Source organism: Dinoponera quadriceps, unplaced genomic scaffold, assembly GCF_001313825.1.
Source record: "Dinoponera quadriceps isolate SergipeBrazil2010 unplaced genomic scaffold, ASM131382v1 scaffold113, whole genome shotgun sequence".
Lineage (NCBI taxonomy): Eukaryota > Metazoa > Arthropoda > Insecta > Hymenoptera > Formicidae > Dinoponera > Dinoponera quadriceps.
Genome location: NW_014554899.1, coordinates 17,078 through 37,701, shown reverse-complemented (window position 1 = coordinate 37,701; position 20,624 = coordinate 17,078). Strand labels below are relative to the sequence as shown.

Genomic DNA, 20,624 nt, shown 5'->3' with positions numbered 1-20,624 from the left:
CGGCATGTTGATTGGCTACCGCGTCGCTTTTTGCCGCTAGCGTTGCTGAAGCCGATAGTCAGATCTTATATTTAAGACTGTCTCTCATTTCATTGGCTACGAGGCATCTGAAAATAAACTTGAGAGAGTTTTAAATTTACTATGCCATCATCTTACGCTTGTGATCATCTCAAGTTGACCTATAGATGCTTCGTAGCCAATGAAACGTACGTAGTAATTTAATAATGAGACGGTCTTAAATATGAAATCTGAATATCGGCCCAAAAATGTCTTAGGAACCACCTGATTGGCTGAGAAACTGTATAATTAAAATACTTTTATTGATAAAAGAGAATACTGTGAATTCTATGTAATACGACTTTGACTGCCCTTGCGACTTTCATCGCAATCGCATTTGCACGTACCACCGCCATCAGCATCGCGTGGTATATACACATCTTGCGTATACACACGTTCGACGTTGTTTCACAGGCCGAATGATATCGTGTGTTTTTGTGTGATTTGGCGGCCACGAGCGATACTAAAAACGTGTAAATGTTTGGTAAATTATCGGCTCGTATTTAAAATGTAATAGCATCGTTTCCTTAACAAATTCATCATACAACTTATAAGAAGATAACATGGATTTAACCGTTACAAATGATCAGTATATAGAGACGGAAAACAGTAAGTTATTGCTGCAACGTCAAATAATTTCAATATTACTTTAGTTTTGCCTGCTGTTCTTTTTCCAAATTTACGCTCGTCTCTTCAGGTTCTCCCTCAACAAAATACGAATGGACATGGGATGAAAAATTCTCATCCTCATCGATTAAGTTGTCAGAATGTAATTTGAATGTTAAATTTCATCCTGTATATAGCACTGGTACAGCTGTGGTAAAGGGTAACAAACCATTGGAGAAAGGGAGACATCATTTTTGGGAGATTTTAATGATAACACAGATATATGGCACAGATGTAGTAAGTTTATTTATATACTGCTATATACAGTGGCTTCACAGTTGCAACATACGCTATTGTTTCATTAGATGGTTGGTGTGGGAACTGCAAATGCAGAAATTAATAATGCAAGTGAGATTTTTTGTGCTCTGCTTGGACGAGATCGAGAATCTTGGGGTTTTTCATACAAGGGATACTTGCAGCATGATGGTAAGACATGCAAATATGGAGCTACTTTTGGTCAAAGTAATTTAGTAGGAGTACACCTTGACACTTGGAGCGGTACTTTACAATTTTTCCTTAATCGAAAACCTCTAGGTAAGTTATATTTATCAATCCAAATCTTTCATCAATTTCTTTGATACTGTAAACTTCCTATTTCTTAGGTATTGCTTTTACAAGATTGAGCAATGTTACGCTTTATCCGCTAATAAGCTCCACAATGGCTCAATGCGTAATGAAGTTGACTTATAGCTGTTCGATGCCTGTATCCCTGCAGTCTACATGTTTAGCAACCTTGTCACCTCTGCAGCGAATGTATCTGTCAAAAACATTTCCTAGCTTGCGTTACTTTTGTCAAAATATCTTTGCTGATATACTACAGAAGCATACAGGTAATTTTCTGAACTATTTGCAAATCAACCAAGAAAAAACAATCCCTTGTCTGTTTTCATAGATCATGATAACGAGGACATCGAATTTCCCGCAGAACATATTATTTTGGATGATTTTGATTACGCTCTTATAGGACTTGGGAGAAAGAAGAAGCGGATCATTAGTAATAAATTCACAATCATCCCGCCATCACGTGATGAGNAAAAAAAAAAAAAAAAAAAAAAAAAAACTGCCAGTCATCTCCGTACGATTTGTGTGAATCGTGTAATGTGCTCAATTTTATACGAATTATTAGCATTTATTTGTGCCTAATAACTGTGTAAGAAATAAAATGTGATATAAGGCACTGTTGAAGAGGATTGCTCATCCATGAGTTTGTTTCGTAATACATGTGTGTATATATATATAAATAATCTTTAATTATAAAAAGTTACTTATAAAAGGTTCCTTAATTACATTATCTATTTAGACATTTTTCTGGATACTGAATTCTTGTCTGTATGTTTTTCATGTTTTCGCTTTCCGATTAATCCAGATCTGGTGTTGATTTTAGTAGAAAACACAATAGCTTGCGCCCATCCAGCCAATGGGCCCCATAATTCTCGTAAATGATCATTGATCTCTGCGTGAATCTTTGGTGTAACTGTTTTCTGCCCCTTTAAATGTGGTAAATAATTTGTTTGTGCTATTTGAAAAATATGTGTATCTATAGGTATAGCATCTAGATGTCCCAATGACATCAAACATATGCAGTCTGCAACTTTGGGACCAATTCCTGGCAAAGTCATCAGTTGTTCTCTGGCTGTACGATAGGAAACATTATTTTCTCTTTGTAGATTCAGAAGCCAATTCTTCCCACCTAACATTGACAAACGCTCTGCTGCATTAACAATATATCTAGCGCGGTAGCCAAATTTTTCTCTCTTCAATATATTTTCTATCTTCTTTTCCTTTAAAGACTGTATCGTTGGGAAATCGTAATATTCCTTATTTCCAACTGAGCATATTTTTTGGCCAAATAATAAGCATAATTTTTCAATCATATTTGATATCCTGCAAGACATTGGAAAATATTAAAAAAAAAAAAAAACTCGCTGACCTATATATATACAAGTATATACCTTGTTATATTATTATTGGAACTACATATAAATGAGAATAAAGTCTCTACAACGTCTTGTTTCAGAATTCGAACGGCATTGTTCTCATTTAAGCACTTTTGGAAATATGTATCCACTAATACCCATTTTTTGTAATGTTCCCGCAACGATACCGATAACCTTAAATATTCGGATAAAATATTATCATAGTTGACAGAATCCTCTAATTGTCGTCCTTGTACAGTGTATAATAAATGCGTTTCGTTTTGAGACAAAGTCCAAACATAACTGTTAAACACCCCTCTATATCCACCATCACAATTGGTCCATCTGAAATACCGTAGAAATAATAATATACCACATTCTTAAATGGAATTAACAGGCGAGTGCATGTTTGTAAAGGGTTCTTAAATAGTTGGCAAAAATAATAGGCAATACTGTTATACGCTCGAACGTATACACCAAAAGTATACACAAGCTCGGGTCCAAGATAGTTTGATGCTACCTGAATGATTGACCACCGTGCAATGTAAGAGCTAGGTTTAATTCCGTGGGCAAACATGGAATACCACCCCGTTTCACACTTGTTACGAACATGTTGTGAATCATTGAATAAACTCGTGCATGCCAATTCGTTCAATTTCACTGCTCAATGGCGAGAGGGTTGCAGACACAAACATAGGGCCTTCTTTTTTATTGCCACACGGGAGCGTTTCCCGATTGGCCACGTTGCAATTGACCACCACCAACCACACAGCCGGTTTTTTTTCTAATGTCGGTGTAGCCCATGATCAATAGAGATGTGGTCAATCGGGTTCCGCTCTTGCTTCGCAATAGTTTTCTTTTCCTCTCACCAAATCTTGTCGCTTACCAAATCGCTGTTAACGCTGAACAGCGCATTGCTGAACTGGTGCAATAAGTTAAAATGAGACAAAATATACATGTCTAAGGGAGAATTCACACTTTGACAGAAAAGCAGCAACCAATCGGGACTCGTGCTGTAGTTTCTGCTTTATCCACCGCTTACTACCAGTTTTGACTGACTGCTGCTTATCCGTGAATTCTCCCTAAATCAAAGAACCAGTTGAGCAGCTAAAAAGAACGGACCAAATCATTCAACCCCCTTTATATCAAAGACCGTCTTAAATTCATCATTAGATACGGCTCATTTTATTGGTTACATTTGAAGATGAATTTAAGACGGCCTTATATTAAAGGTCCAACTATGGCTGAGTCCGGTCTGCAATTGCATTTTAAGAAAGGGTGGGCTCCGACAGTCCACATAGGTGATTGGCTAATTTAATATGAAATTTTCCAATTGGTGGTCCAGCGGAAAGGCATCGGCCGATGTGATTGGCTTATCGTACCGTGCGGGACCCTCCTTTTCTCCCTCGTGCGATTCTATAAGAAAACTAGGGTTCACTACGCAGCAATGGTCCGTAGCGTTTACAGCATCAAGCGAACTCTAGTTTTTTCGTAAACAATAGCTTGGGAATCGGGACCCTAATCGAAAAATTTAATGATATATCTTTAGACAGTCTTCTCTGTAAAAAGATTGTACGGAAAGAAAAACTACGACGTTTTGTCGGTAACGGTATATAAACTAAGCGAAAGAAATTGTCCGTCTGAATTTTATTTTATATGCGATGGGAAGGAATAATGCAAATACATGTCGTCGGGAATTTTATGCTATATTCGACATCTGCGAGATTATGTTATACGTATTCTAAGGTCGTTTAATTAAAAATTAGATATCAAATACATTAACAAATGGCAAAAGCCACCTCTATTGCTTTTTTAATGTAAAATGCAGTGAAAAGATATATGGTGCCTCTTTTGTAATAACTATTATAGTTATCCAACTGAAGAATACGACATCCAAAAATTAAGAGATTTTATTAAATTTAAATGTAGTTCTAAATGATTCACATATAAGGCTCACCGATATTTACATCGTGCGGCTTTTTGCGATAAAACATCAGGAACGAGAAGGTTTACAATCGGAAGTCAATGGTGTAATATATTTACAAGTTGTAATCACTCTTCGCAAATTGTAACTTTTCGTCTCAGCATAGATCTTCCCTCCCCCCCTATCGATGATTCTCTCGCGCATGGATCGCAAATCTGCTTTAAAGCAAAATTCATCGATAATCATTTCATTTAAGCGATTATAAATTGCGCAGTTTACTTTCTCGTTGCTGATGCAATGCAATAATTATTGATTTTTGTCGACTTTTAAGAATCGAAATGCCGATCATCCTTAGTTTTAGAGAGAATAAAATAGCTAGGAGACGAGAAAATGTTACATGAATGAACGCGTGTCGTAAGAATGATATATACGTACACAAGCCGACATAATAGTCTCAACATAACATGCAATCGGGATATTAGAATTTTCTTAGCGTTGCGCATTATTTATTCAAAAAAAAAAAAAGTAGCAGAAACGACGTCGAGACGAAGCAGTCTAACTAGCTCAACGTCTTGAAACAATGTGCACGAAAATATTAGCAATCTCTCATTATATTACACGTCAGGGGGTTGTGCATGTATGTACATGACAAACGTATACAGGCTTATATAAGTTGAAGAGATAATAACGTATTGTCAATCATCGTGAGATCGCAACGATGAAACATCTTGATTGAATAATCGGGCGATTCTCCTTCTTTCTCGACATATATATTCACAAGTATGCGACAAATTAGAATACATCCCTGAGAATTGCTATTGACACACATCTCCGGAAGAAGATACTATACTCGCCTCTGATTTAATAAGGAACGTTATCTCGTGTGTAGGCCTGCTTTCGGTATATGTGACGCGCGCAATTGCCCTGCCCATTTAGTTTCAAGCATATCTTTTGTTTTTTAAAAACGAAACACTTGGTTTGGAGCACATCGAAGAAGATTTTGCCTATAAAATCTGCCGATGCAGTTCTAGCCATCTTCAAACACGTGCGAAATCTGTAAGCAGGAAACAATAGAGCGGAGGAAGAGTAAGACGCGCGCAGATCGATTCGCTACTCACCGTTCGTCACAGGCGCAATGCATCATGCTCGAAATTCCCCAGTTGAAAAGACCATAACGCGTTTCGAATGCCGGTATGAAAAGAGGACAAGCTGTATCGTGTTTTCGGCAACAGGCGTCTGCCACGCCAAACCCACCCAAATTGGTGTATTTGGTAGCACGGTGGCCGCGGCCGCACCATTGCGTCCCTGGTATCATGAATAAATCTCTTCGGCCCCGACTTTGCTTTCGATCGTTTGTCTTTGCGTTTGTCGTTGATCTCGTGTATTTCCTGCATCACAAAATAAGTGTATTTCTTAACAGAGTGGCTGCTATCAAGCCTTTGACTTCTCTCAATTCCCTTCCAGTAGCTACGGATAGCCACATATTCGCGCGATACAAAAGATGTCTCATCATTGTGTTACCTGGAAAGGATTCAAAGATGCAGAATCAACGACGAAGCTATCAACGCGGAAAGTGGTGTGTGCTATTCGTACCTATGTCGACGTTGGCCCACGGCTCGTATACGCATTCTCGCGCGATAGCACCAACGATCGGACGTCGACAACAGCCAGAGGAGGTCACGGGGTATCCTCGAAACGTCCTTGTTGTCCAGTTGGAATACCTCGATCGACACTTCGTCACCGTCACCGTACTCGTAGTAATAGCTGTGGGGTAAACACTCGCTGTCGTCCCACCGTACGAACCTCTCGTCGATGCAATCGGCCAAAGTTTCACCGGTGTATATCAATTGCAGCTTTCTGCTTGACTTTTCTAGCCAGACTTGTCGCAGCGTTACGTTCCTGACTCTATATCGAGAGGATAAGCGTTATTACAGTCAAACCTTTATGCGATATTTTTACGTTACGCCGACCGAATACATCATTCGCGGAAACGTAATATTCAAGTAGTATCGATTCACGTTAGTCTCTCTCTTTAACGCGCTTCGTTCAAAACTGACTCTCGTTATTATTAGTGTAACGAGAAAAGTATGAAAATAATTTGTGACAAATTATTCATGCGACACGTCGAATCGGGATCTACGGTAAAAGAGCTTTCGTCCTGCGTTTAAGTGCAAAGTGACGCTTCGTGGTTGTGGTATTCCGTGGTATCCTCGTGAGAGCATCGGCAGATGAGTCCCACCTAGGAGGCTAAAACGGGACGGTGATATCGAACTAGGTTTAGGTCCAGTCCGGTCCCTACGTTCCGCGGGAGAGACATTCGCTCGCCAGCGTTCGTTCGCAGAACCTAATCCTTGCTTACTCGACTCGTCGCTTTTCGGCTTAAGAGCTCGGTTGGCTTTGCGGTTACGTGTCAACGAATACTCTCCTATGCTCCCTTTTTTCATTCCTCAATCTATCTATATATATATACGTTGCAACGATAAAACAAAGGAAAAGATCTGTCCTCGTGTACAACCGACGAAAAAAAGGGAGAAATAATCAAATCTCGTGTAATCTCGTTTGTTGAAACGTCCATCTTCGTCTACACATTTCACACCGATACAGTGTTATCATTGTATTTATACACAAAACTTGATACGGCTGACAAGGATTCACACAGGCCGTTTCACAAGGTAGTATCAACGGTACACGTTCTTTGGAACGATGGATGGCATTTGAAAGAGAGCTAACCGGCACACTATAAATGTATACGTAGCAGCCAAGCTTCCACGTATATTGGCAATAGTGAAAGGCGGCATTGTTTTCTCGCTCGCCAACCGAGTTCCCGAGGCTTCGATTCTCCCCGGCTACACTAGGAAGAGAACGGATAGGAAGAGAGATTTGCCTATATCCGAGAAAATGTTATTCTAACAAAGAGGATAGACGCACAAGAGGTTGTTTCTACTTGCGTCTAGTCTTGCTTGCTACGATAACACTCGACACTTGTCTCGAGAAAGAACCATCCGTATGTAAATATCGAAGGATGGAAGTAACTTTGCCGAGTTGAGATTTCGATGAGAAGCAGAGTGTTTTCAAATCATCCATTCAAAGCAATTATCTCGCGCAACACTGTTCGTGCCTGGAAGCACCTAAACATCTAGTGAAAGTGTCATAAATAGTTATGTACGTAAAGCCCCCTCCATCCTCAGTTCTAAATATGCAACATATAGCATTTCGAATGTCTTTCGTCAATTTAATTAAAATGTCGAATGCATCTTATCTGAACCACAATTCAGCATTGAAATATGAAGATAGTTATGCCCACCCCCAATTAACGATAGTCTCTTTGGCGCAGGCTCCAGGCCATCGAATGATTCGTTCCAATCGTCCATCTGACGAGATCCTGATGACCGATATGCTGGAAGACGTTCCGATGAATGAAACGTTCGTTGATCGTGCGAAATATGTGTCTTGTTGTGGCGAAGCTCCGACACACGGTTGCGTGAAAGTGAACCCTAATGTTAACAGCAGTAGTAGCATGAGGCACCTGTATGAAAAAGTCCTCAAGCGTGATATTCGTTCCATCGGCGTAATATATCAATATTATGTGTTGCAAGAAACACTGCATTCTTTTATACATTAACATGACTTTTTTTTTGGTGAAATTCCAGGAAAAATATGTTCCGTTCAACAAGATATCTTTTCCGTAACATCCTCACACTCTCTTTTCTTGCATGAAAAATCGAAAATTATTTAATACGTTAATGAATACAACTGATACTTTATTCCAAACACTGAACAAAAAAAAATTGTTCATATTTCTTAAAGAGTATTGGAGTAGTTGATTAAATTGATATTACTTGAATGTAACACACTGAGAGGAAAAAAATTCAAATACTACTCCGATATTCTCTAGCAAGTACGAACGCAGCAATTTTTTCTCTGGCGCACACACCGAGCATAAAATTCGGTAGAATCAAAGAATGCTTGCGTTTGCATGAACCATGGTCGAGTTTAAGAAAAATGTCTCCCTGTATATATGAAGAGGGACGAGATTTTCGACAACAATTAATTTATCGAAGCATTCCGGTAATTAAATTCCAAAATTATAACGCAAGATATTACGAAATATTCAAACTTTCAAACATAATATATACATGAATGTGTATAACCAGTCACGGAAATGTTGCATTTTTTTTTTATAAATTCCGGAACGCGTCCCGTAGAGAAATTTGTTTTCAGTAATTCTGAGGAAATACATTCTCCTATTGGATGCGAAATTCATCGAAAAACACGTGTTACAACTTTTCTGTGATCGACCATATATACGCGATGTCACACTAACCCGCACGATGTGCTTTTCATATGTTACAACTGATATTAAATCTAAAGGAAAAGGCGCGGCTTAATGCGCAACTATATGAAAAAGATCTCTCAAAATGTATCTTCAAAACAGGCAAGTTTTGCTACAAGTGGTATAAAAATATGTATCTTACATTATGGACTTCCGATCGTTCATACATTGAAAAAAGATTGCTGCGTTCAAGTAAATATTGGCTAAGGAGTATATAGGAACAGTTTATTTGAATTAAGTTGATATTGAATGTTTTTCTCTTTCAATATGCTAAATTCAAGTAATATCAAATTTACTCTAAATTAACTACTCTAATATTCGTTGACAAGTGTTTGCTTGAGCGTAGTAACACTTCTTTTCTGTATTATAATGCGTCCGATCGTTTTTATTCTTCCTTTTCTTTAACATACGAAAATATTTGCAGTATTTGTAAACTGAAGAAACCATGAAATTTTGCGTTCTCTGATAATAAAACGTTATTAAGATTATTCTTTTTTCCTTTAGGTACTCAGGACTTTGATTACCAAATCAATCAATATAATTTGCAAAGGATTTGATTGACAGGCGGGATCTTGTCGACATTCCTCGGATTCTTTTATAGAAATTGCCAAATAACAAAGTCTTATCGCTCTGTTATATTCTACTTTATGGATGGTAATTTAATTTGAAAGAAATTGATGCAATTTCAAATCGATACTCATAATCACACACCACGGTATCAAATGTAAAATATGGAAAAGTCCCGGCTTTTTATTTGAGATTATGGTTGAAAAAGATTCTTGCAATAGAAATATATCTCACGTTCCCATTTTTTTTTCTTTTTGCATTCTGTTACATCTCGTGAATCGAGAAAGTCTCGAAACTGCATCAAGGTGAATGTCGAACGTACCTCTTTGATACACTCATCTGTATCGTCCGAGATTTCGAAGTATCAAACTCTCTCGATCTTGGAGCACGATGAATTCGAGTAATGCCATATGTCTATTTCCTTGTCCTGCTCACATCACGCTGATGTCGAAGAAAAAGCTCGTAAGATTTTCCGTAATATCTCACTAAAGAACTTTGCGTTTACGCATGCACGATCGTGTCTTTTGATTGCGAAATAGATAGCGATTGAAATTATTAGATTTTAGAATTATCAGATCTCCTTTATTTAGATTCCAATTTTTTTTTTAATGTCTTTCAGAATGAAGCGAAAATAACTTTTGTAGACTGAGATTTCGCGACGAATAAAGAGCGCTGTCAGCATGCAGCGAAATTGCAACGTCACAGCTAGTTGCAGATAAGATATCGCGACAGTTGAAAAGGACGAAGCAAAGGACAAACGGCGGCGGACCGGCTAACGGCCGAGCCACGTGGTTTGGTTTCGAATAGTCTCGAGATGCGCTCACGGTTTGTCACTCTCAATTTTTTTGCTTGTTTCTTGAATTTATACATATAAATAGATACGACGCACGTGCGTGCACACACACACGCGCGCATACACACACACACACACACACACACTGTACTCGATACTCGGCGTGACGTGATGTGATTTGATCTGACGTGACGTGAGGTGAGACGAAGAGAGGTGAGATGACGCGACACGAGACGCGGTTCAACGTGGCGGTCCGACAAACGCGTTAGTTCACAAGGCTAACAGCAACCGGCCGTGTGCTAACTGGCGCGCTACGCTCGCGGCTCTCCCTTAAATACCGCCGACAGTTCGGCGGGTGGTTCGGTTGTCCAATTCACCTATAACGTCCTGTCACTTACGGCTTCTCTTCTCTCTCTCATTTCGCCTCTTCTCTACTCTTCTCCACACTCCATCCTTCCTATTTTACCCTCGTATACTCTCCTCTACGCTCTATCCTACTCTGGGTTTCCCTTCCGTAACCCCCCTGCCTCCACCCCACTATTCGGACACCAACGAAACTCCACCCTCTGCTCTCTCCCTTCTTCTTATCCTACTCCTTCGCATCACCACCATCTACCACCAACGAGCCGCGCGCCTGCCAAATCCAATCCCACCTACTCATCTTGGGATCGAATCTCTTTTTTCGGATAGTCTTCTTTGTTTCTTAGCCGCAATTTGCTCTCTTCTCTTTTTGGCTTTCAGCCCGATTTCTTCGAACGATTGCGGTAAATGGAGGCGCTTTGGTATCGCTATCACATCCATCACTACTCGTTACTACAACTGCGATTACTGATGTTTCACATTCCGCTGTAATCATGTGCGGTAGCAAAGGATACGTACTATCGCGCACGACGTAGAGAGAGAGAGAGAGAGATATGTAGGTCGCGATCTTTCGCATTCTCATCGTGTAACAAGCGTATAGTTAGCGATATAAAATGTAATTTAAAAATATATGAGGAGAGAGAGAGAGAGAGAGAGAGATGTGGGGAGTTTAATATAAAATTGTTGCCAGAAAATATCGATATTAATTTGATCGGAGGATACGTCTAAAAAATTGTGCGATTCGAGTCAACCAATATAATTAACAAGTTATTTCAGACTTTACTTAACTTGACTTTATTAAAAAGTTCATTTCGATTTGTTCGTTTTCTCGTTACTCAATCATATAAAGTGATGTTACACATCGACACCGATATATTGCCGATGATAATAAGTTGTGCAAGATCATGCGTCGAAAGCTGTTCTCGTTATCGATTGCAAATTCCAAAACATCGTACCACATGACCAAAGGTCGTTTTTCGTGCGAGACACGCGATAAACCTTTGTCCCTGTATGTCGTGCAATCAATCTGTTTAATCTATATATCCACACAAACGTTCGTTTCAAGGAACTTCTTATACACATGGTGTACATCAAATTACCAACTGTCGCGATCTTGTCCAATGTAACTGTGGAAGATTCGTCACTTTGCGAAGCTGTCCGGCGATTTTTCTCCGATGAAATCAACACGGTCGAAATTATTTGGCGAAAAGGGAACAGCTGGCAGACACTTTCTACCTATTGTAGCCCGTAGTTACGACTCGACACCAGTGGAGGACGAAAAGGTGCAGGCGGTTTGAAGAAGAGCGATAGGAGGTATAAGGGAAGAAAAGGGCTACGATTGAGCCAACGCGACGCGAGACGAGGCGGAGCGAAGCGAGAATGTGAGGAGGAGATAGTTTTTGGCGCGATTGTTCGGCTTTTGTGAGGAAATACACGAACGCTTTTTATCCTGAAAGCGGTACAGTGTGGAGCAAACTTTCAGGTTCAGGAGAACCAATTTTGGGCAACATCGTATAATAATAATACGCTTCTCGTCTTGAGACGAGAGTGGCTATCGATGCGCCAAGTTAGACACTTGCTTCAAATCGAAAATAATTTGAAAATGCTGGAAAAATAATATACAGGATAGCAAGGGGAGCGTTTAATGCATATTTCGAGTTACTGATAACGCTGGACGAAAGCTGCGTAGATGGAGTCCCCTCAGTAGGACTTACACCTTTGCTCGGAGGGATCTCGTCGACGAACCGGCGAGTTGACCCCCTTTTAGGGCTGCTTTCGAGAGGCATTCAGGCAACCACTGTTTCCGCGGCAATTGTCGCGCAATAATTACATAATTCTCGCCACACTTGTAACTTGGCACCAGCAAGGACCGTCGAAGGCAGTTGAAACCACAAGTGGTTTCGGGGCGTTGGAAGGGAAGATTGTAGTAGCTGATTCATGCGAAACAATACGTTCTGAGCTACGATTAACCATACGAAACGATATCATGTAAAAGGACGAAAATTCTTCTTTATTTGTCCCGTCCAAAGATGGGACGTACTGTGTAATTCGTGTTCTACCTCTTGGAAAAATATGTGGATAAACGAAATTGAATATATGTAATCTGTGCATGGCTTGGTTCGGACGTTATTAATTGATTTTATGACATTCGTTATATCGAGCATCAAATAACCAAAGGAAAGAAGGTGATGCACCCTCCTAGCGCGAGTCATGCATGACGCCCTTTTCCACCGATACGCCGATCTAATAAATGCTTTTCATTGGCGCAGCCTTCAAAGTGAACAGTCGGTTTAACATTTGGTCGTCTCAAACGTCAATGAGACATTATTAGAACGTTGTTTGACTTGCTATTTGAAAAGTAATCGATCGAGGACGAAATGTCGTTTGGTTCGCGTCAAAGAGCCAAATTTTCACATCCGTCCGACTGAATTAGCCTGGTTGTTACTACAAGGAGAAATTTTGTGGAGTTTCTGTTGAAGCACGGTGAAAGAGAGAGAAAAGGCGTTACACGAAGGAACGTTGAAAATTCGCGAAGAATGGAAGAGAGTCGACTGTCCTGCTCTAGTAATTTATCCGCGTCTCTCTTCCTTCACTTGACTTCGCGATGAGACAATGGGGTAACAGTTGCAAGACGCGATAGCGCTGGATTAATTCTCGATCGATTTCGAAGAAACTCCATCGTATTGTCCACGATCGACCCTTAGCTCAACATAGCCGGCGTTTGTGTGGGAGTGTGGGTGCGCGTATTGGTGCGCGCGTAGGAAGGAGCATCCCAGAACATCCCAGACCGAAGATCAAATTATTATTATCATAACCATCTGCCCACCACTTCCGAAAGCTTAAAAGCTGCTTCGTTCACCAGATCAAAGGAGCTAACGTTGCACTCTCGAGAATAGAAAAAAACACAGTCAATGTCCCAAGTGAGTAGAACGAGTGCTACGCGCGCTAAAGTACTTTTGGGAGTACTGCGATGCAATTTTAGTCGTGCCTATAACGCGATTTTCGAACGTCCTGCGTGTAACAATCTGTCGCGGATTTCTTTTTGCGGAATATGCTAAAATGATAATTGTGTACACGGCTGCAACGTGTCTGCACGCGTGTTTTAATATTCGCGCCAAGTTGTGAGCGGGAGAAATGTCAGTCCTTTTGGAATGGAAAGACGTAATTGATACGTACAAATCACCCCGCTGCTGACGCGAGGAGGATGGGTCGTGTACGCGAGTGTACCGAGAAGGGACGATCGACGAACGGTTGTTTGACGGCACCTCCCCCCTGCACTGACGCACGATGAAGCTGGTATCGCATTCACGGTCCACTGCCTCAGGATTCGTACCTCTACCCCGCTTCTATGCCAGCTCCTCCTCGTAAAAAAAAAAGGGGAAGGAAAAAAAGAGAGAAGATGGAAAAAAAGAAATGACTACAGAAAGGCCTGTCCTGCGATCCGTAACACTTGATCGTCAGAATCGAAGATAACGCTGCATAAATAATATGTAGCAGCATCTGTAGACTATGTTGGACGGGTTGATTCACTTGATAATATAAATGGTTCAATCGCGAAATATTGGGTTTATAGATGAAAAAGCGATTTCGCCTCTTTTCTACCTCTGATTAAAAGTAAAAGTGGGCAAGTGTTTGAATGGAATACGAGCAGTTTTTCGGGGTGGTAGGTCCTCGCATTATATATCTGGCCGAGATATTGTAACATGCGTTTCTATTTACCGACTTGGTTTCAAAACGCTTTGAACGTTTTTTCTGTTGTTTTCGATGCAGTTCGATGGTCCAGTGAAAGAATCGATTAACTCCTACAAGTTTTCTCATCGAACTGCATCGAAAAAAATGTGTTCAAGACGTTTTAAAATTGAGTATATACATGTGAGCGACATGTAACTTAACGTACGAAGTTGAATTGTAAAATGAACGAAAGATGGAATAGTTTCGAAGATCTCATTCTAATAGCACGCACTGGCTTTTTGCCAAGTTGCAATGCCGGGCCATTAACGATCGGGCTTGCTTATCAGTTGCTGAGTTCGCGCTACCGTGCCGACACGATGACCAGCCGCCCGAGATGAAACTGTTTCTATCCTCGTATCACTTAGAGAACCTCTACGTCTCATAATTCGCCAGATACCGGCCATAAATGATGAAAACGATCGTCGTAATCGTCAGTGCTGACGTCTATCTTTGATATCTTGGTGTTTCATCGATCGTGAACCTACTCATGCATCGTACAGCGAATGTCAATGTTATATCAAACATGAGCGTCGTTTTGTCGTTAGTTCTTCGTCATTAATAATGTGTCTTAATGATTAATACATAATGTTAATAGAAAATGAGACATACCGACATTCCCTCTTAAAAGACGTTAATTTCTCACATGTATAATATCTCGAGAGAAATATATCCATGCAGCATAAGCATGTTGAATCAATATCTCGAATAACGTTGCATCGCAACAATATTGCATCAACGTTGCGAAATGTCGAAAAGGCGTTGCAGAAACATTTAATTGTTCATTGAATTGCAATACCTTGTAGGCAATTTTAATTCAATATTCAGAAAATATTGTTCAGGAAAGGAAAGACGTGCTGTCTGTCGGTAAAAGCTGTTTCACACATGTACGTTTTCTTGCATCGCTGCGTAGATCCGATCTCAAACAGTCGCTCTTAGTACGCCCTCGTTTAACCTCGATGATCGAACGGCAGGTGGTATTCTGAACGCGTTTACAACGATGTTAGCGCGCTAATAAGAGATTTGAGCATTTTCAGTATCGCTTATATTCTAAACGTGGTGATAACAGAAAAAATCGATTAAATCATTTTTTTTAAGCAATTAATAATATCTTCAATGTTGTTTAAACGTTGTAGCAAACAATCAGTGCTGAAGAGTGAACACAGATACAACGTTGGGAAGATATCAACACTTGAACATTGCAACGTTTCAGCAACGTTGTCTCTACTTTCTCTATGTCTTATGGGTATATCAATTATGCCCTATGAGCGTGCAATATTCCTGGAATATTATATGAATACCATTAAATATTAAAATCATATTCTAGGAATGTTATGTAATATTTTTTTAATATTATAGGAATGTTCTATCGATGTTCCATATCCATACATAGTCTTGGCATATTATACAAATGTTCTTAGAATATTAAAAAAAATTAAATTATATATATATATATATATATAATTTTGTTAATATTCTATACAATTGTTTAGTATAAAACATATTTTTACACAAAATTATTTTGACCAATCATTATTTTCCTTGCGATCGAAAATAATCGACTGCGAGTTAGTTAATTTCTTGCAACCTTGCGCGACTGATGTAGAATCAGCTTAAGGGAGAATTCGCACCCTACAGAAAGCAGAAAAGTGGCAGCCAATTAAAACTCGTGCTGGTGTTCGATAGTTTCTGCTCTATCTACTGTTTACTACCAGCGCGAGTTTTGATTGGCTGCTGCTTTTCTGTCCAGGCTTCTGAATTCTCCCTAAAGTTTACGTTCTACATTAATAGCGGGTCGATTGCAACTCTTGTTGCGACAGCCAATGTGAATTCTTCATTAGATACTTTCCATTTAGTGACACATTTCGTCTTTGTTCCATAATCAATGAGTAACAAAGATAGGATGATACTTGTGTCGACTTGTATCACCAAATGGAAAACACTCATTAAAGGAAGCAACAATTGATGATGAAGAAGCATATGAAAGGATCGAAAATTGATTCACCGTTGAAAGAATCGATCCGTACAAAAATGGAACGGAAAAGGACCGATTAGGGATGGATGAAATTTTTCAAACATCGATGTTCGCTCATTGAGAATGTGTCGTACAACAAGTTTGTCGGATGTGTCAATTGGCTGTCAGATAGAGAATTTCTAGAGTCCCCATTTTCTCTAGATGTGATACCTCTAATACTTTCTTAGATGCCATTTGTCATTAGAAGTAATGTCCGGAGGAGCCTTGCCGCGCGGCGAATAATCAACATGCCGTTTTTCGGTAAGAACTAGAAGTTTATTGGCTACCGCGCGTTATCGCGTGCTGTGGGCAGAAGCCCAATAGACTTTTAACGCTGTCAGTAAATTTTGGAACACAGCCAAGATCTTTGCAGCCTTTATTCAACGGAATTTATCGGTTCAGACAATTAATCGATTCGTCAATTATTTTTCAGTTATGTTTAAACAATGATGGTAGCACACGACGCTCGCGTTAACGCGCGAGTCACCAAACACGCCAGCTAGCTATAAAAGAGAGAGAGATTTGCCATCATGCGTATTGGTTTTTCGCAAATAAAATGCGCGTCACACGATGCTTGTTTAATTCTCCATTCTGATTGGTCGCGCTCACCGTCGCTCAAGTCTCACGTTCTTTTGCACGACTCGCTTGAAACGCGGCATCTGCTCTTACATGCGTATAGGCCGTGCCTGTGATGTCGCATAGACGCCAAAAGTGCTGCCATCATGGAAACACTCGGCGACGCTATCGAGAGTTGCGCTCCCTCCAAAAAATCCGCGTGCATTGGCAACATTGTTTTTTGGTAGTTTACAAATAAAATGGCCGATATGTGAGGCTATTTTGTATGAACAATAAAATATGCAATTATTTAAAATTAATGACCATCGACGGTGCTCGCGACCGAGTGAGAGTGTGGTCCCGATAGCGCGAAACGCGGAAAAAGTGGACGGACTGTGAGCGAGAGTGCGGGAGTGCCGCGGGAAGAAGGTGGAGGTTGCCCCGAAGAGAACCGTGGACGCCGCGGGTCCGAAGACCGAAACGGAGATTCGCTCACGGTCTCCAACACATAGAAAAGCCATTGAGTGGCGTGTTTTTTTCTATTGGCGCACAGTGGCGCGGCAACAATACGAAAGCGGGTGCTGCATCAACGTAAACTCTCGGAGGATGTTCGTAATGTGAAGACGCCTGCTCCGGTATTATTCCGGCAATCGCCCGCCTCGTGTCTCTCTCAAGGCAGCACGGATGCGTGTTCCATCCTACTTATGATCCGCGCGAGATATTAACCATTGTTACAGAGTCCCGTATCATGTGGCCCGTATAGCTCGAATATCATTGCCACTCCTGGCGCAGATATGATACTCCTCGCATTTTGCGTTCGGCAGCGAGATACTGGAGTGTGACGGGTACGTTCAACCTCTCAAAATATTTCCCACAGATCAGTTTGTTGTAGTGGAAAGGGTTGGTGCGGAAAATGCGCTGACGGAGCGGTCTGTCAATACCAATCAGGCTACTAACCCATCCATTACAACTCTCACGAATATGTGTACGGCTCCTAGCAATGCCAGTGCAGGATTCGGTGGATACGCTTGGTCCTTCAGCGGGCCAGGGACGGAGACCCGGGAAAATACCCAGAACGACCTCACAACAAACATCAATTACGCTGTCAACAATAATCAAGATCAAGGATCCAGTCAGAAGATACAGGTTGACATTAAGCCGGCCAAGGTTGCCGCTACCGCGCATCGTCGCCCAATGTTCGCAATGAATGACAGTTGTCAACAAACACCTACTACGCATCATGGCCACACCAGCGGCGGAGCGCACAATCAAACTGCCCACGGCACTCATGTTCGTACTAAAAAGCATCACGACGTATTTTCATTACCGTGCGACAAGGGAGGCTGTAACTGCGACTCGCCACACCCCACGCCAGCACCCACCCTGTTTCCAAACACCTTAGTTTTTACAACCGACAAGCACGCCATGAGTAAGCACTTCATGACACCCCTCGGGCCGTTGCAACTTACGGCGGAAGAATGTAATGAAATTTTAATGAAGAGAGCCGCAGCAGCGTCGAATCAAGCCAACGCGGCGAATAACGTGACAACGAACCAGACGGACAGTACCACACACTTCGGGCATGTTCTCACTCATGTGAATACAACGCAGATCGAGACCAAGGTCAAGCAGCAGCAAGATATGGGAAGCCAAGTCCGCGTGCCGAAGGAACGGCCGTATTCCTGTACAGAGTGCGGCAAGTCTTTCCTGCTGAAGCATCATCTCACGACGCACGCGAGGGTACACACCGGAGAACGACCTCACATTTGCGTTCATTGTGGCAAAAGTTTCGCGCACAAACATTGTCTTCATACGCATTTACTGCTGCATAGCGCCGAAAGACCGTACCAATGTCGCGAATGTAAAAAGTCTTTCACGCTGAAGCATCATCTCGTAACGCATACCCGCGTGCATACGCGGGAACGGCCCTTCGTCTGCCAGGAATGTGGCAGAGCCTTCCCTCTGAAGCGTCACTTGGTGACGCACAGTAAGTTCCATTCGGGAGAAAGACCTTACGTTTGCGAGGAATGTGGCGAATCGTTTTCTCAAAAGGATCACCTCACGATGCACTCGCGCTTTCACGGCAGTCTACATCCGTTCGTTTGCCACGATTGCGGCGCGACCTTCCAGAGGAAGTTCGAGCTGGTTAATCACGGTCGTTTACACGGCAGAAATCCGCATTCGTGTACTGTTTGTGGGAAGGAGTTTCTGCAAAAGCGAACACTCTTAGCTCATATGCGTTTACATACCGGCGAAACGCCTTTCGCTTGCACCGTCTGCGGAGAAGCATTCCCTCGGAAGGCGGACCTGGTCACTCACTCCAAGATTCACAATAGCAATGCAAATACCGATGAGAAATCTCTCACGTGCAGGTGAGCCATACGTCCGTTTATCACTATTCTACTACATTATCCATTTATCCGCTTTGGCTTTATCAGTGACTACATGTGACGATTGATTACCATCAGAGATGTACCGGGCTCTATGTAATCGGTTGAAAAATACCTATTGGAAAAATACATATGTATCGAGCGATATCACGGAGACGTCTTCTCTGCTCTTGGTATAGTTTTCGATTCATTCGAGTCAAAGCGTCGCACGTGTGAGAAGTCGACCGACGATCTCCAACGAATTATCGATGATCCTCTTCTTTTCTCTCTTTCTTTTTCAGGGAATGCGGGCTCGAATTTTCGAATCGGGAAGCCTTGACTCTACATCTAAGGTTACATTCTGGCGATCGCACACTCGTGACAGACCTGTGCGGCTTGGCGGCCGCCTTTCAACAAACTCCGGGACATTTTCTCACTCCGAATACTCCGGGAACTCATCAGGTAATGACCATAGTGCGCCCGCGGAGAGTAAAACATGTAAATTATAAATAAAGTATTTACAGATGAACGGCCCGATCGGCACGCCCGGCGTCAGTCATATGCACGGCGCGACGCAAACGTCACCCCCGGTGGGGACAGGACCGAAGCCTAAACCGCATATCTGTCCCGACTGTGGTCGCGGTTTTGCACAAAAGCACGGCTTGTCGCAGCATCAACGGCGTCATACGGACGGCAGCTGCCACATAAGATCCCACGTGTGCGACAAGTGCGGCAAAGCCTTCTTCCAGAAGAATCATCTGTTGTTACATCAGCGCCAGCATATGGACCCACCACCCAGTATACTTAGACAGCAACAGAGGCAAGCTGCCCAAGCCGCCGCTCAACAGGCGCAACAGCAGCAACAAGCACAGCAGGCGCAGCAGCAACAGGCGCAACAGCAGCAAGCGCAGCAGCAGGTACAGCAGCAAGTGCAGCAACAAGTGCAACCGCAGCAGCAGCCGCAACAGCAGCAGCAGTCATGTACCGTCGATACGAAAACGATGCAATTACAGGCGATACAACAGCAGGTGCAACAACAAGTGCAGCAACAGCAGCAGCAACAGCAGCAACAACAACAACAACAACAACAAACGCAACAACAAGCTTGTCCCGTAGATTCTAAAGCAATACAGCTGAATGTCACCATGTGAGACGGTATAAAGACAGGGGACTGGAGAGTCCCTGCAACAATAGCACTCCCAAATGCGCACCCTGCTGCCACCCTCTGCACGCACTTCTCTTGTACTAACAATACACATTAGATATATTTATTATCTCTAGATTTGAGTACGAAAATAATCAATTTTATTACGAGAGTATATATATATATATATATATATA

The 20,624-nt window shown here is 41.7% G+C and overlaps 4 protein-coding genes across 10 annotated transcripts; 2 read left to right on the top strand and 2 right to left on the bottom strand.

Moving 5' to 3' along the window:
- The first annotated feature begins 367 nt into the window (after nucleotides 1-367).
- On the top strand, nucleotides 368-1,866 carry LOC106742431 (SPRY domain-containing SOCS box protein 3-like). Its single transcript, XM_014615359.1, has 5 exons — nucleotides 368-666; nucleotides 755-960; nucleotides 1,029-1,257; nucleotides 1,326-1,553; nucleotides 1,616-1,866. The coding sequence occupies exons 1-5, from the start codon at nucleotides 621-623 to the stop codon at nucleotides 1,864-1,866; spliced, it is 960 nt and encodes a 319-aa protein (XP_014470845.1). The 5' UTR covers nucleotides 368-620.
- Nucleotides 1,757-3,519, bottom strand: LOC106742646 (N-glycosylase/DNA lyase). Its single transcript, XM_014615809.1, has 3 exons — nucleotides 3,160-3,519; nucleotides 2,676-2,984; nucleotides 1,757-2,607 (listed from the first exon to the last, which is right to left on the bottom strand). Exons 1-3 carry the CDS (start codon nucleotides 3,261-3,263, stop codon nucleotides 2,016-2,018), a joined length of 1,005 nt encoding a protein of 334 aa, XP_014471295.1. The 5' UTR covers nucleotides 3,264-3,519; the 3' UTR covers nucleotides 1,757-2,015.
- A 1,016-nt stretch (nucleotides 3,520-4,535) lies between these two features.
- LOC106742622 (protein PROCA1-like) lies at nucleotides 4,536-11,064 on the bottom strand. 6 transcript variants are annotated; one of them, XM_014615766.1, is made up of 6 exons: nucleotides 10,288-11,064; nucleotides 9,786-9,904; nucleotides 7,868-8,089; nucleotides 6,157-6,468; nucleotides 5,682-5,951; nucleotides 4,536-5,617 (listed from the first exon to the last, which is right to left on the bottom strand). In XM_014615766.1, the coding sequence occupies exons 2-6, from the start codon at nucleotides 9,800-9,802 to the stop codon at nucleotides 5,425-5,427; spliced, it is 1,014 nt and encodes a 337-aa protein (XP_014471252.1). In that variant the 5' UTR covers nucleotides 9,803-9,904; nucleotides 10,288-11,064; the 3' UTR covers nucleotides 4,536-5,424. The 6 variants fall into 6 exon arrangements, with proteins under 6 accessions (XP_014471252.1, XP_014471251.1, XP_014471254.1 ...); XM_014615765.1 differs by having other exon boundaries at nucleotides 9,786-10,318; nucleotides 10,408-11,064; XM_014615768.1 differs by having other exon boundaries at nucleotides 10,408-11,064.
- Nucleotides 11,065-17,108: 6,044 nt separating this feature from the next.
- Nucleotides 17,109-20,597, top strand: LOC106742643 (zinc finger protein 2-like). Of its 2 annotated transcripts, none has more exons than XM_014615804.1 (3): nucleotides 17,109-19,286; nucleotides 19,586-19,745; nucleotides 19,808-20,597. In XM_014615804.1, the coding sequence occupies exons 1-3, from the start codon at nucleotides 17,896-17,898 to the stop codon at nucleotides 20,432-20,434; spliced, it is 2,178 nt and encodes a 725-aa protein (XP_014471290.1). In that variant the 5' UTR covers nucleotides 17,109-17,895; the 3' UTR covers nucleotides 20,435-20,597. The 2 variants fall into 2 exon arrangements, with proteins under 2 accessions (XP_014471290.1, XP_014471289.1); XM_014615803.1 differs by having other exon boundaries at nucleotides 19,799-20,597.
- Nucleotides 20,598-20,624: the final 27 nt, after the last annotated feature.

What these genes read in the sequence shown, in the direction of transcription:
- LOC106742622 (XM_014615764.1), bottom strand. Translation starts at nt 8,127, where the DNA reads ATGGAACGAATATCACGCTTGAGGACTTTTTCATACAGGTGCCTCATG. An exon ending in GAGACTATCGTTAATTGGGG is followed by an intron (nt 6,469 to 7,867) that starts GTGGGCATAACT and finishes CTCTCGATATAG; the next exon opens with AGTCAGGAACGTAACGCTGC. An exon ending in GTGGGCCAACGTCGACATAG is followed by an intron (nt 5,952 to 6,156) that starts GTACGAATAGCA and finishes TTTGTGATGCAG; the next exon opens with GAAATACACGAGATCAACGA.
- LOC106742646 (XM_014615809.1), bottom strand. Translation starts at nt 3,263, where the DNA reads ATGATTCACAACATGTTCGTAACAAGTGTGAAACGGGGTGGTATTCCA. An exon ending in CACGGTGGTCAATCATTCAG is followed by an intron (nt 2,985 to 3,159) that starts GTAGCATCAAAC and finishes ACGGTATTTCAG; the next exon opens with ATGGACCAATTGTGATGGTG. An exon ending in TCCAATAATAATATAACAAG is followed by an intron (nt 2,608 to 2,675) that starts GTATATACTTGT and finishes AATGTCTTGCAG; the next exon opens with GATATCAAATATGATTGAAA.
- LOC106742643 (XM_014615803.1), top strand. Translation starts at nt 17,896, where the DNA reads ATGTGTACGGCTCCTAGCAATGCCAGTGCAGGATTCGGTGGATACGCT. An exon ending in GAGAAATCTCTCACGTGCAG is followed by an intron (nt 19,287 to 19,585) that starts GTGAGCCATACG and finishes TTTCTTTTTCAG; the next exon opens with GGAATGCGGGCTCGAATTTT. An exon ending in ATACTCCGGGAACTCATCAG is followed by an intron (nt 19,746 to 19,798) that starts GTAATGACCATA and finishes TTATAAATAAAG; the next exon opens with TATTTACAGATGAACGGCCC.